General features: G+C 42.1%; 2 protein-coding genes across 2 annotated transcripts; one reads left to right on the top strand and one right to left on the bottom strand.

Moving 5' to 3' along the window:
* Positions 1 to 204: 204 nt before the first annotated feature.
* Positions 205 to 1,264, bottom strand: tifa (TRAF interacting protein with forkhead associated domain). Its single transcript, XM_085759886.1, has 2 exons — positions 1,138 to 1,264; positions 205 to 994 (listed from the first exon to the last, which is right to left on the bottom strand). The coding sequence occupies exon 2, from the start codon at positions 962 to 964 to the stop codon at positions 371 to 373; it is 594 nt and encodes a 197-aa protein (XP_085616012.1). The 5' UTR covers positions 965 to 994; positions 1,138 to 1,264; the 3' UTR covers positions 205 to 370.
* A 1,500-nt stretch (positions 1,265 to 2,764) lies between these two features.
* On the top strand, positions 2,765 to 4,967 carry LOC146969405 (RNA-binding protein 4.1-like). Its single transcript, XM_085760296.1, has 3 exons — positions 2,765 to 3,207; positions 3,318 to 3,969; positions 4,358 to 4,967. Exons 1-2 carry the CDS (start codon positions 2,799 to 2,801, stop codon positions 3,947 to 3,949), a joined length of 1,041 nt encoding a protein of 346 aa, XP_085616422.1. The 5' UTR covers positions 2,765 to 2,798; the 3' UTR covers positions 3,950 to 3,969; positions 4,358 to 4,967.
* Positions 4,968 to 13,907: the final 8,940 nt, after the last annotated feature.

A 13,907-nucleotide genomic window follows, 5' to 3' on the forward strand; every position in this document is an offset into this window, starting at 1 on the left:
GAATAACCAGTTCTGAAACAATGTTTTGCCAGTTTATGTCACATGAGGAGGTTCTGTATGAATGAATACCATAAACACCTGTGGCTTTTGAGAGTTTCTCCAAACTGCTTGTCAAACCTGCAGTAAAGCAGCATGCATAGAAATATACTGCCAAAAAGTGTAAGAAGCAAATTCATCTCATAGCATCTGCACTTCAAACACAGTTGTTGTTCAGATCACAGCTTTTTAATAACATAGATGAAAGAAAGAAACAGGTACAAAATAATACTATTTCACATTAAAGCAGGTTTTACCAAGAAGGAAATCTAATGTAACAGCAAGTCAATAGAAAAAGCAAAAAAGCAAGTCACAACATGGTGGTGGTGCTTCATCATGACTGATACTGAGTCTCATCAGTCTCAAGAGGGCCAAGTGCTATGAGCTCAGATGAGAAACCATTCATCAGAGTTGAGCCTGAGCCTGTGTCCATGACAGGTGTCGTAGTAGGTGGACATGTGCATGTCTCCCTGGATGGTGACACCGCCAGCGTCTCAAACTCAACCTCAAAGCTGCCCTTGGCCTCGCCGGACTCACGGACCATCAACATTTCATACTCCCCGAACCGGATCAGGGCCTTGTCAGGGAGATCCATCCTCTCCAGGTAGTCCAGAGCTGAGCCGTTCACCGCCAGGCGTCCCCTCTGGCTCAGGTTCTGGATGGTGAACAGCATGGCCGGGCTCTGAGGGGTGCGGTAGGCCTGGACGGACAGCTGTTTGCGGGACACCTTGAGGTCCACCAGGCCGTAGGTGCAGGCCTGGCTGTCCCGGCCCAGCCTCAGGGGGTCGTCCGCCGAGTGCCTGCTCCTCCTCCCAAGGGGAAGCAGCCCATAACGGTCCCTGCAATTCTGCTGAGGGTGGTAAATCTTAATGTGGAGACAGGTCAGGAGATCCTCCTCTGTTTCCATTGTCTGAGACACACTCATCATGAAAAACCACTCCTGCTGGAATCAGAGCTTCTGAAATCACATGGAAACAGAAAAACCCATTGGGAACACGGGGAAATTATAAGTAATAGGCTAAGTAACAATCATCAATAATAAATATAAGAGAAAAGTACTCCAGTAAAACCTGCTGTTAGATGTAGGTCTATGTGTCTTACCTGTATGTTGTTGTTGGCAGTTTGCAAATAAATTCCTTATAATCCGTCCACATAAACTTTAGAGAGGTCAGACTAACGGTGCTGCTGCTGCTGCTGCTGCGGCGACAACAACAGGAAAACTCTCACCAGCTGCTCACCACAACCTCTTTTTCTTCCTCTTGGAGTTTCGTCATCGTCATGAGACCCAGTAGTAACGCTGCTGCCTTCAAGTGCAAATCCGAACTGGTTTTTTTTATGCTGCATGCAGTCGGAAAAGTCGGCTATTACATCTTTTGGGTTGCTACTCAGAGTAGTCTCGTAATAAAAGCGTCACCTCACCAATGCTGTCTTTGTTACAGTGTGTATGATTCGACGACAGCTTCCGTGAATCGACTGTTGTTCTCCAATATACATGCTGGAGATGAGCACCTGAACGCAGCAGCCCTGGAAATTCCAAATGATGCAACCAAGTGTACAACTAGAAACCTTCTTTTTACAGTCTATGCTAGAAACAGAAAGAAAGTCACTTGCATTGCTTCACATAACAGTTTAATTTAGGAAGCTGAGTTAAATAAACTGATATAGACAGTCAAAGTGAAGAGGGGTGTAATTAGAGATTTATCAATAAATCAAAACAAACTTCCCACAGTAGCCTACTTTTCATAATAACGAAAGCAGCCCAAAGTTTTGTTTGTTTGTTTTTTACAAAATAGAACATACTCAACATAGAGAATACTACTAATACTAATACTAATACTAATACTAATACTAATAATACTACTACTACTACTAATAATAATAAAAATTCAGTTGAAAGACCAAAAAGGCACGCTTTGAGTTTGCTTCTAACACACATACAGATCATATTATATAATACATAAATAATATCCAATGAACATGGGATATATAATACCGTATGCCAACAAAGTTTTGTATTACTACCGTGTGGTGAGCAGTGCTCCTCTGTGAGCAGCAGGGGGCGGTGTGGCGGTGCGGCGGTGGCCCGGGAGAGGCGCATACGAGGTAGAAGAAGAAGCTAGCCGCCGGGGGAAAAAAAACGTCCATGCTAAAAAAGCAAAGACGAAACGGAAACTGGTCAGAGGAAATCTCCCTTGGTAGGGGTTTGAATTCTCCGTAGAAGCGGCTCGGTATAAAGGTAACGTAAAATAGACACGACGTTCTCTTCGTATATGCATTGCAACGCATTTTTAGTCTTTTAACTATCTACGTAGCAGTGTTGTTCTCCTGGTCGTTGCTTTGCGCTCGGACCGCGGGGCTTTGTTCAGGCCTGGTAGCTAACCTGCTAACCGGAGCTAACAGCTAACGCTAGCTTACGAGAAAAAATTAAAACCGCTGTTCTGTTTAGACGAGAGTAGTTGCCGGTAAAGTGGCGTTTGAATGGCTGCAGTGAGCATATTGATGTTCCAAGGTTGAACTAACTATGATTTATTTTGTACTAATTAGTTGACTTGCTGCGTAAAAGACTCGTCAGCCATTTTGCCGTGAGCAGGCCCAGTTTGATTCACAGTAGTGACAGAGAAAAGGCTGTAGGTCTCAGTACGTTATTGTAACTTATAAGAACGTAAACACTACCCGTTTTGTTAAAACGTGTTTTTTTTTCTTTCTCCATCCCTGCTTATCTCGTTTTTTTTTCTAAATTGCCTTGGAACAGGTCTTTAGACATGGTGAAAATTTTTGTGGGGAATCTGCCCCGGGAGGCAGACCAGGATGAGATCAAGGCGCTCTTTACTCAGTACGGCACAGTCACAGAATGTGCCATCATCAAGAACTACGCCTTCGTCCACATGGAAGACCGCAAGGCCGCCACCAAAGCCATCAAAAGCCTGCACCTCTACAAGCTCCACGGCACGCCGATTAACGTGGAGGCCAGCCACGGGAAGAACCAGGGCTCCGTCAAACTGCATGTAGCGAATGTAGAGAAGGGAGCCGACGACGAGCTCCGCGCTCTCTTTGAAGAGTACGGCACAGTCACAGAGTGCGCTGTTGTCAAGAATTTTGCTTTTGTACATATGTCTAACTCTGATGAGGCCATGGATGCAATCAAGGGACTGGACAACACTGAATTCCAAGGTAAGAAAATGCTGTAATGGAAAATGAAAAGATGATTAAGTGGCTCTAACTGTTTTAAACCTTGTTATGTAACATGTGTTTTCTTTATCTGTAATTGAATCTGTATTCAGAGAAGCGCATCCATGTCCAGATTTCCAAGAGCCGTCCCAGACATGATGAACGGGAAGACTACCCCCCTCCTCCCCCGGACAGAGGCGGCTACTGGCCTCCACGCTACCCAGGAGAGAGGCATGAGCCTCCGCCACCCAGCTACCTGAGAGGCCGTCTCAGCCATATGCCCCCAGGTTACCCCGCCCCCCCTCTGCCCCCCCCTCCCCCTAGGCGAGCTGTTTATCCCGACCGTCCTTATGAGGGTGAGCGGGACAGATACAGCGTGGTAGATTACTATGAGAAGTACAGAGCTCGCCCGTATGGCATGGCCTCCTACGAGGACCAGCGTCCCGGCGCCCCTCCTCCTCCCCCTCCCCCCTCAGCCGTCGTCCGAGACCGTCTTATGACCGCGCCGCTCGACCCGTATGAGCGTCGCCCACTCCCACCTCCCCCGTCCTCGTACTACGCCCGAGATCGCAGCCCTCTCAGGAGAGCGCCTAGCACGCCGATGCCCCCCGCCAGTAACGGCTACTCCTACGAGCGCTCCCGGCTCTCTCCGGTCTCCCGGGTCCCGGCATACGGAGTTCCACGTGCCAGGGACCCCTACGCAGACCGGCTGCCTCCGCCACCGCCTGCACGCTACGCATATTAAGCAAGGCCCGGCATGTGAAGGTGAGAATAGGTCTGAGGTAGATTGGTGTTAATCTATTTTCTGAAATTGCCCTTCGTCCCCATAAAGGCAGAGGCAGCTTGTGACCAGATCGTACGCTCTAGATCTTTTGGGGAAACAGGCATTCGTACAGAGTGTCACTGAACAGCTTGTAAATTCGTTTATAATGCACGTCTGAGCACTAACTTGGATTTCAACAATTACCTACCAGTTTTAAATATGTGCCATAATCCGACACAAACAGACTTTCCAGTCTGGGGTCTCTGACTGAAGAACCGCTCTCGAAATGCACAACTTGAAAAAGTTACCATCTTGGTAATCCCGATGGAACAACGTGCTTTGTATCAACAGTTACAGACAGTTCATATGTGTCATTTGCTCTTTTTTCAGGATCGTCGTCCGACTGCGTCGCCGCTCGCCGCCTCCTGATGCACGTGACACTATCCACTTCCTGTCTGCGGCTGAGCGCGTTACGTTCCCCTGAGATGCTCACAGGAGGAACCGAATTGCCGACGTCTGTTTTTGTTTTTATTATTTTGGGACAACTTTTAATCTCGTCTATTTTTCCCAAGATTGTTTTAGTTTGTAATTGTGCTGTAGTATTTTTAATGCTTGACGTCTGAGTTAGGCGTGTTTTTTTTTTTTTTTCTTTTTTATTGTACCCTTACGTTTGGATTAATTAGTGTTCTGATGTGGTGTGTAACATTAGAAAGCTGAGTCATTTCAGCAGCAGTTTCTAGGCGATACTTGTGACTGTAGATTTAACTGAACTGACTCATGTTTGGTATAAAATCTAGTCTGCACGTTGCTTCCATCATGGTAAACTTTACATCGAAAACTAAACCTCCATATGGCGTTGCTGTGAAAATTTAAACTGCTAAAAACAAAGGAGATCTTACACATTTATAAAGTAACTGTTCACGGCAGTTATCAGAAAGCGTTCACATGTACCTATCCACTGTTGATTTTTTTTTTTTAATAAAACGGAGTTGTGCAGTAATGGTGTTCACAAATATGCTCAAAAATCATGGCCTGCGTTAAACCCCAACAGTATAAGCGCTTGAATTGATCTGAATACTTCGTAAATACAAATTAAATGCTTATCCGTCTGTTATGAAATAAGAAACTTGTTTAAATCGTCACGCTGATAAAACAAACTAAATACTGAATATACAGCTCTCAGTCATCAGCGTACCTTGCCCCCACCCCCTAGTGCCAAAGTGAAACTTGTCCGTATTGTAGCTGAAGTGAATAAGCGCTAAACCCACCAGCTGAGATTTCATAGACCTAACTAGTTTACCTTGAATCTGGGGGCAGATGACATCAAAGGCTACTGGAGATCTTCAGAGTGAACAGGTAAGTCCAGGGATTTAAGGACTAATGCAACATTACAGACAGCACATGAACACAGTTTACTGTTATATAGGGACATATTACCAGATACCTGCTGCAGAGGTTCACTTAGATCTCTTCTGTACAGGACCCTGATTGTTGCCTACTTAGATGTTTATTTTTTACTCATTGACTGTACATGTATATCCATTCAGTAATTAATCTACTATGTATCAGTGGGAAATTCTAGATCATGTATAGTTGACAGTCCCTTCCCCCCCCAGCACTGCCATTAAGTTGTAGGGCATAGTTTGTTCTGGAAAGTGGGACTTAAACAGGTATTTAGGATGGGTAGGTGTGTTTAGGCTGGAGAACAGGTAAGGTCTTGACTGAATGGATTTGAGGACAGCATCAGAAATTCTACACTTTGCTTTACAGACATGATCAGCTTGACTTGCACAATGTAAAGCAGGATAAAAAAAACCAACAATCCAATGTAGTTGCTACAGTGGCTTTACACAGAATGTTGATGGAGGTGAGAAGTTTACCGTGCTCTGCTCTGTATTGCCATTTTAGATTCTGAGCTGCATGAATAAATAATTTAAAACATCAACATGGCCTCCCTGTGAACTAATGTACTGTCAGTAAAACAAGTTAATTATGCTGTTTTCAACATTACATCACTGGTCCTGTTAATAAATGACATTGTCTAGTTTCTCATGTCAGTCAAGTCCAAGGCTTCAAACCAAAAGTACTTTTTACTTCTCAGCAAACCTGCTGTATATGACCTATTGGCAAATATAGTGAAATAAAAGCAAAAATCAGCCATTTCAATGAAATATCAGCTGTAAGTAATACTTTACATCCCCCTTAATAAGCTCCTTTTGGTTATTTAGTCCACATAAGATCCCTCATGATATTGTGGTTTTCTTGCACTACAAAGTTTGAGGTTTAGCTTTGTTTCTTTTTTTACAGTGTAGGATTCCACAACAAAGTACCGTAACACATGTTGGTTTTTACCACAAAAAGACTGAGGTTTGACAGCCCTGGTTTTTATGACAGCTCTGCTGCTAGTTGCAAATTTGAGTTTACAAATATCTAGATTTTAATGTACAAGATGAATGATTGGTTTATATTCCAGGTCTGAAAGTAGGTGTAATTCAATTGGCTTTATGCACAGCTCCACTACTTCCTGATCTTAAGCCAGCTCCTTTATTTCCTGTTTTACATTATTGGACAAACTGATTAATCCAGGTGTGTCTGACAATTGTTGTGAGGTTGCCAGACACACCTGGATTAATCAGTTTGTCCAATAATGTAAAACAGGAAATAGAGGAGCTGGCTAAAGTTCAGGAAGTAGTGGAGCTGTGCATAAAGCCTATTGTAGAAATCAATTCATAAAATTATAAACACCTTTACGTTGATTTGCAATCCAAGGTACGTTGTGTGTTGCAACTTGCAGCATCAAGTGCATTTTGTCTTGGTTTCAGTTTCATTTTTCTGAACCTGCAGATGCAACTAAAGACCAGCAGATGGGAACATGATCATAATTGCAAACCTTTTGACACATACCGCTCCATGCCGTCTGTGCACTCATGTTGTGTCGTCCAGAGGTTATGATGTTACTTTATTGAGTAGTTATGGTGTGTTTGCAGTGCACCTCAGAGCCATAACTGAAATCAGAATAATCACCTGACTGACACAGTGAGTATGAAACCCAGTTTTCACACAGCAAATTTAGATTGTGTCTGCAGTGGTACAAACGAATGAATGAGTAGTTCACGAATTTAACTAATTTTAATTGACTGCAATTAAATCTGAAAATATACATTACTGAATATTGTCAGTTGTGTGATTTCAGTTTTTCTGTGATATACTTGTGATATTGGGCCGTTGTATGGGGAGAAAGGTGATAATAATTCTAGGGGCCCAGCGCCCCGTAGGGCCCACAAAAAACCCCAGTAGGCTAATCTTTGTATGACTTATTTATTTTGCATAAGACCCTGACTAATATTCATAGTAATGCTGCATTAGTATCAAAACAAAGTAGGCTAAATAAAAAATGATAATACATGGGCTACATAGTCTAAGAAAACAAACTGGAAAAGTTAGGGGGTAGGGGCCCAGAATTCCCAGCAACGGCCCTGGATATTGCAAATGCAACTTTGTAAACACAAATATGCTATGCAAAGATACTGGATGTAACTAAACAAAAACTGACAAAATATATATTTTTTAAAAGATGTTTTTGATTAACTGGTATTTTTTCAGAACAACATGTGGTATGTGGTTAGGGTGCAGAGAGTTGAAGAAACCTTTTAACACTCTAATGGAAAACAACAAGCAGTCCATCACTGTTAGTGTTGACCTATAGTGCATATTGGTTGTACTCAGTCAGACCACAGAGGCCCGTCTCTTCCTGTCAATGATGTGACTTGAAGGCTCACTCAACGACTGGACAACTGTCAGTGCCCTCTCTGGCTTCTTCTCCATCACATGCCAACCATAAACTCAGAAGAGACGGATCAGAATTAAACTCGGCACACAACACATTGTTGTTTTGCAGGATTAAGCTTAATCTTCTTTACAGAGATATTTGGTCAAATGGATGGCAACAAATACAGTAACAAGTGACGGTAAGTCTTCTGATGCACAAACTGCACCAAATTCCAGAGCATCACATCACTTGCACCACTCTGAGCTGCAGTTCCACACATTTCCTCAATCTCTCTGGTGGCAGTGAACACAACACTTGTCTCCAGCCCCGTCTCTGACACAGGCCTCCTGCTCCTCCTTCAGACAGAGAGAAATGCCTGATCCACCCTGAGGGAAGTTTGGGATTATTCCACTACACTGAACAAAAACAAAGATGGATCTGGCTGGGAGATCCAGAGGTACCTAAGATCTCATATTGAACAGCCAGACCAGTAATGACCATGTCAGGGACTACAGTCCCAGCACCAAGGATCCCAGCGGTCAGCTTTGTTATTCTATCAGGATCCCATAACAAAGATCCAATAGTTCAGTAAATACAGCTGTACAATTGTTTTATAGTGAATTTATTGATACTGATCAGTAAGGATGAATATCCACTGTATCAAAATCTGTAGAAGAATCTGAAAAAAATAAGTAGCCTATTGTGTGTCTGTCTATGCAGCTGGTTTTGGCCCATTCAACTTCAAAAATACATGTAGGCTAACTATAAAAATAACCCATCTGCTCTTGTCTGATCAAGAAGCTATTTAGTGAAAAACAGATCTCAGATGATAATCAATATTTGAAATATGTAAATATTGTGGTGAATACTGTGGTAACTGTTGTTCTTTGTTTCTCAGCTGAATTTAGCCCTAAACTAAGTCTTTGATGTAGGCTATGCTTTTAAAGAATCTTTTCTTTTTTTTTCTTTTTTACATGAACCTTTCAGATTGTGAACATTTGGTTCAACATTTCCGCATCCAAATCCAGATGCCACTCAATTTAAAGATTTTTTTGACAAAGGGGGAAACAACACAAGTCTTTGAAGCACAGTGCAGCAAGAAAACCAAAATCCATGAACAAAAGTAAATCCTCCAGAAAAAAAAGCCTTAACCTTCTAAAACTATCACATAGTCTAATTTATTATTTGATTTCAAATGCAAGGAGTGCCATTTTCCTTCCTTTCTACCAGGGTAGGTTGTAACACAACCTGGGGTAATATTGTAACAGTGAGGTTGAAGAACTAAAAACTGAGACCACAACACAAGATATGCATCTACTGTATGTTAGTTTATTGTGCATATTCCAACAGTTTAGCATCTCCCTATAAAAATATCTCAACTATGATGGCCAAATGAACAGTGGTGTGGATACTTAGATCAGAAGAGCTTTATGTACACATGTATGAATGGTCAGAAGCTGCTCATAATCCATGTATAATTCCAGGTAGATGGGTCACACTTAATAAAACAACAAAGGTAAAAGGTGTTACAATCATCCCCACCCCTGTCAGTCATTGTTTGACTAGCTGCAGGGCTGTTGCTAGGAATTCTGGGCCCCCTGAAAGAATACTAAAGTGGGCCCCTACCCCTGACTTTTCCACTTTTTTTCTTAGACTACGTATGCATTATCATTTTTTATTTAGCCTACTTTGTTTTGATGCTAATGCTATGAGTATTGTTATAGAATTATAGAATAATTCAGTCATACAAAGATTAGTCTACTGGGGTTTTTGTGGGCCCTACTGGGCGCTGGGCCCCTAGAGTTATCATCACATTTCTCCCCTATACAACGGCCCTGACTATAGCTATCCTCAGGGGGGTCTTCCACGCTGGGAGCTGTGTCTGGGCTGCTGCTGGGGGCGCTGTCCCTGGGTCCCTTCGGCTCGGCTGACTGTGGTCTGCCGGGGTCGGGGGGCCTGGGCGCTGGTGCCCCCTGTGGCACGGCCTGCGACTCCTCCCAGTGTGGACGGCCCCAAAGATAGCGCTTCCTCAATCCTCAGTGTCATGCCATGTCTCCCTAGTGTCAGTAGTGAGAGAGAGAGAGTGTGTGTGTGTGTGTGTGTGTGTGTGTGTGTGTGTGTGTGTGCATGTGTGTGTGTGTGTGTGTGCAGTATGGGGTGTGGGAGGGAGGGGTTTTTCTGTTTCTATTTGTGTGTAAAGCACTTTGTGTTGCATTCCCATGTATGAAAGGTGCTCTATAAATAAAGATTGATTGATTGATTGATAGCTGTACCAGCATGGTGGTTTGAAATTAACATCAATGAAATGACTCAGATTTTAACTAAGAACCTGCTCTTTCACTTTTTACAAGTTAATTCTTCCTGGGGTCTATGAAGTGATGCTGTTACAGCCATCCCTTTGTTACAGCCGTTCCTTTTCTGCCCTAAAACAAACCTGGAACAGACACGGTAAGTCATTTCAAAGCCAGGACATAAACTAAAACCAAAACAAAACTCCAAGTCCAAAAGAGAGTCATTTTGGGGTAGATTATGACAAAGATGTTCAAACATAGGCTGTCTTTTCTGTTTTTGAAACAGAATAAAGGTCTGCAACTATTCACTGCTAATTTTAGATTTGTCTCCTTTAGAGTTTTGGCAGAACATGATTATCATCTCAGCTGTGCTCTCACTGTTGCCACTTCCTTTCAACAAGTGATATAAATCTAACTCACTCTCCCACTGCTGCAGCCCTAGAGAGGTCGAAATGAAGAAAAACAGCACCAGCATACTTGCATAAACTGAACATTTTTATTGAAAAATCTGTAACAAAAAAAAAAAAATTGATGTGATATTAACTTTTTCCACCAGCATCATAAAAGCACATCAGAAGATTAATATGACAAAGCATCAGTTTCACTGTAAATAACTCTTCTCTCTCTGATGCAGACCACACACTCAGTGCTACATCCTTCAGGTCACCAGGGTCCAGATTCTGTAAAGAAGAGTCAGACCAACTGTCAGAGATCAACTTTACGAGAAAGAAATAGTCCTGATATAAAGTCAGTGAAGTGAAAAGGCAGACTCACATTGTTTCCTCGCGGATTCTCTTTTTGGATGAAAAGCCACTGCCACATAGTTGAGTTCATCTGAGTCCTGACTCTGTGTATATCAAGATTTTCAGTTACACACTGGTCTCTCACCACATTAGTTTGTGTGTTTGTGTGTATGTGTGTGCATGTGTATGTGACAAACTTTAAAAACATCACCTCTGTCCTTTGTGGATTTGGGATTCTTCCAGTATGAGCTATGTGGCAGAAACAATACACCTGATTAATGGACTAAACTCAGTTAACAGTATCACTGATTTCAAACTTAACACCAGCATGTGAAAATACCTTTCTGAAGCCTTTTCACTTTGACAACCAAACCAATGACGACCATAATAAGGACCACAGTCAGGGCACCCAGGATCATGCTCATCCTCTCTGCAAATCCATAATCCATTCCTACAAGAAAGATTACGATATTATATAGATTCTTGAGCTGTGTAAAATCAGATTAATATAACAGAGAGATTATATTATTAATAGCCTACAATATTATGTTATTTATATTACAACAATATGTGGCTGTATCATATATTAAATAAAACATGCACATTAATAGCTCACAAGTTTATAGATAGTTTGTTTTGTTTTTTCTTAAATTAATGTATTTTTCTATTAGGCTATATAGTAGTAGTAATTTATTTGTCCCCGTAGGGAAATTGAGTGTACCTAGCTTCCTCTTCTGGGACTGTGATCTGAGACTTTTTGAACACACGTTTTGACAAAGTTATTGAACATACCTACAATATGGGTGTATTGTACCTTTTTTTCTTTGCTTCGACATTGCTACAGTTTTATGGGAATTCAGTATATTTTTACATTACGTGTACATATGGGAAAATGTCTTACCTTGAACCTCAACATATGTTGCGCCGACAATAACTGGGTTTTTACTTTGGTAATATCCACAGAAATACAATCCAGCATCAGATAAATTCACTTGTTTGATTCTGAGAAAGAGAATGGAGCCGTTGGACGTAATTTCAAAACTGCCATTTTGAAATCCAGCGCAGTATGAAGCAGATTCAGAGGGCTTGAATATAGATACAAGACAGTGCGGCTTCTGATGCTTGACCACCCTGAACCAGGTAACCTGAGTGGGACAACTGGTGAAGTTGGTGCAGTTCACAGTGGGACAACTGGTGAAGTTGGTGCAGTTCACAGTGACCTCTCCACCGGCCTGGGCCTGCACGGTGTAAAACTCTGAGACAGAGACAGCGAACCAGCCTGAAAGAGATGAACATCAGATAAAGATACAGGTGAACTCAAGTTATAATTGCAGTCGATGCTCTTAATGGCAGAACTTACTGAGGCTGCACAGGAGGAAAACACTCATCACGGTGAAGTTCATGGTGAGCATGACACTGTCACTGCAGTGAATCTCCTCTTCACTAACCTTTAGCAAGGAAGTCTGAATGTTTTCTCTCTGTCATGATGTCATCATCCTGTCCCCACCCCCCAGCCCTAAAACAGCCCCATGAAGTTTGAGGTACAAAGTTTTTTTCTCTCATGTTGTTAGCAACATCTCCCTGATGGACGGACCAGGATGATGCTTGTTGCACTGTGTTGTGTTTGACTCCCAGAAGTTCTGTCTTTGAATTGAATTCTTTTTTATGCCACACTTTCGAGATTCTTGTTGTTCATCACAATGTTCAAATCTATAATCAATGCAGTGGCTCCACCTTGTTTTTTTCTAAGATCCAGGAAATGTCACTTGTAAATATTCTTTAAACTCAAAATAGCATCCACTTGTTGCCCGCAATGGCCAGAATGACCATAGGCCATAATAACCAACATGTAGAAAAACAAAGCATGTGCAAAAAAAAAAAAAATCTTGCTGTTTATATTTGTGAAAATGTGTACAGTATATTCAAAGAAAAAAGAATATTCACTGTTAGGGATGTGCAGAAATTATTGTACAATACTTACCTGAGACCTACATTTCATAATGGAGATGGTTGAAAACTGCACTTGCTTCAGTTGAATGGAGTCGATTTCTACTCAGCATTTTTGCATAGTTACAAGAGGACAGGAAGTTTACTAAAAATAAACTCCAGGAATCAATCTGTCATTAAAGCAAGAACATTAAAGCTTTAGTCGTGTGGTTGTGATGCAACAAGCTGAGTTTCCTGGCCACATGTGACACCTCCCTGATAGAGAGAGGAGGCAGTTTGTCACCTCAGCTCTGGGGATCATAGGGGTCTGCACATCATTGAAAGTAACACCTACGTAGCATCTAACAGCCACGGCCAGACTGATGAACTGAGTCGCTAAAGGGTAAAGGATAAACTTATTAAACTTATTAGAGTTGATGAAATGAACCAGTAGGGTACAGAATAGATAAATCAATTATTATTCGATGTGTGATGTATTTGCATAAAACTGTGGAAAAATGAGCATGCAGCTGAATCTTCTGGTGGCTGAGGCTTGTCCACAGAGGAAAACTATGCACAAAGCTCAAGCTCAATGTTGAACATGCAGTACTTAAGTTAAACAGCAGGAGGCAGTATTGTCTAGTCTGCTGAGCAAGAGAGAAGGACGTTTGACCAATCACTGTGCTGGGTTCAATCCCTCAAATCAGCAGATAGAAGAGGATGAGGAAGCTGAGCATGGGCCGTTTCAGAAAGCAGGTTTAGTCAAAACTCTGAGTCTGTTAATACTGAAATGAGGGAAACTCTAGGTGTTCCATTTCAGAAAGGGAGGTAGCCTAACTCAGCACCATCAGGCAAGGCAAGGCAAGGCAAGGCAAGGCAAGGCAATTTTATTTGTATAGCCCGTTTTTACAAACAGACATTGCATGGTGCCAGCTATTCCTCTTATTACTCATGATGCCTAGGATTTCTGAGAGGACTTGTGAAATCCTGCTTTTGTATGTTACACAAGAAAAAGGAAAGGAGTGGTTTAAAGGTAAAGGAATGCAACTCCAAAGGAGGGAGCAGGGGCTGACATCTGGAGATCCAGACTCTCAAAGCAAGTGAGTTCAAAGGGATTGCAGGAGTAGGCCAGTTGTAGGAAAAAGTCCAGAGCAACTGTGGGTGGAAGAAACACGGGCAAGTGATACAAAATTGCAAAAACACAGAGAGCA

The sequence above is a fragment of the Trachurus japonicus genome, chromosome 18 (assembly GCF_045865225.1).
Source record: "Trachurus japonicus isolate A0001 chromosome 18, Traja_1.0".
Taxonomy (NCBI): Eukaryota; Metazoa; Chordata; class Actinopteri; order Carangiformes; family Carangidae; genus Trachurus; species Trachurus japonicus.

Bases quoted from the DNA above. Each gene is read 5' to 3' on its own strand.
- tifa (XM_085759886.1), bottom strand. From the start codon at position 964: ATGATGAGTGTGTCTCAGACAATGGAAACAGAGGAGGATCTCCTGACC.
- LOC146969405 (XM_085760296.1), top strand. From the start codon at position 2,799: ATGGTGAAAATTTTTGTGGGGAATCTGCCCCGGGAGGCAGACCAGGAT. The intron at 3,208-3,317 runs GTAAGAAAATGC...ATCTGTATTCAG, and splicing joins GGACAACACTGAATTCCAAG to AGAAGCGCATCCATGTCCAG.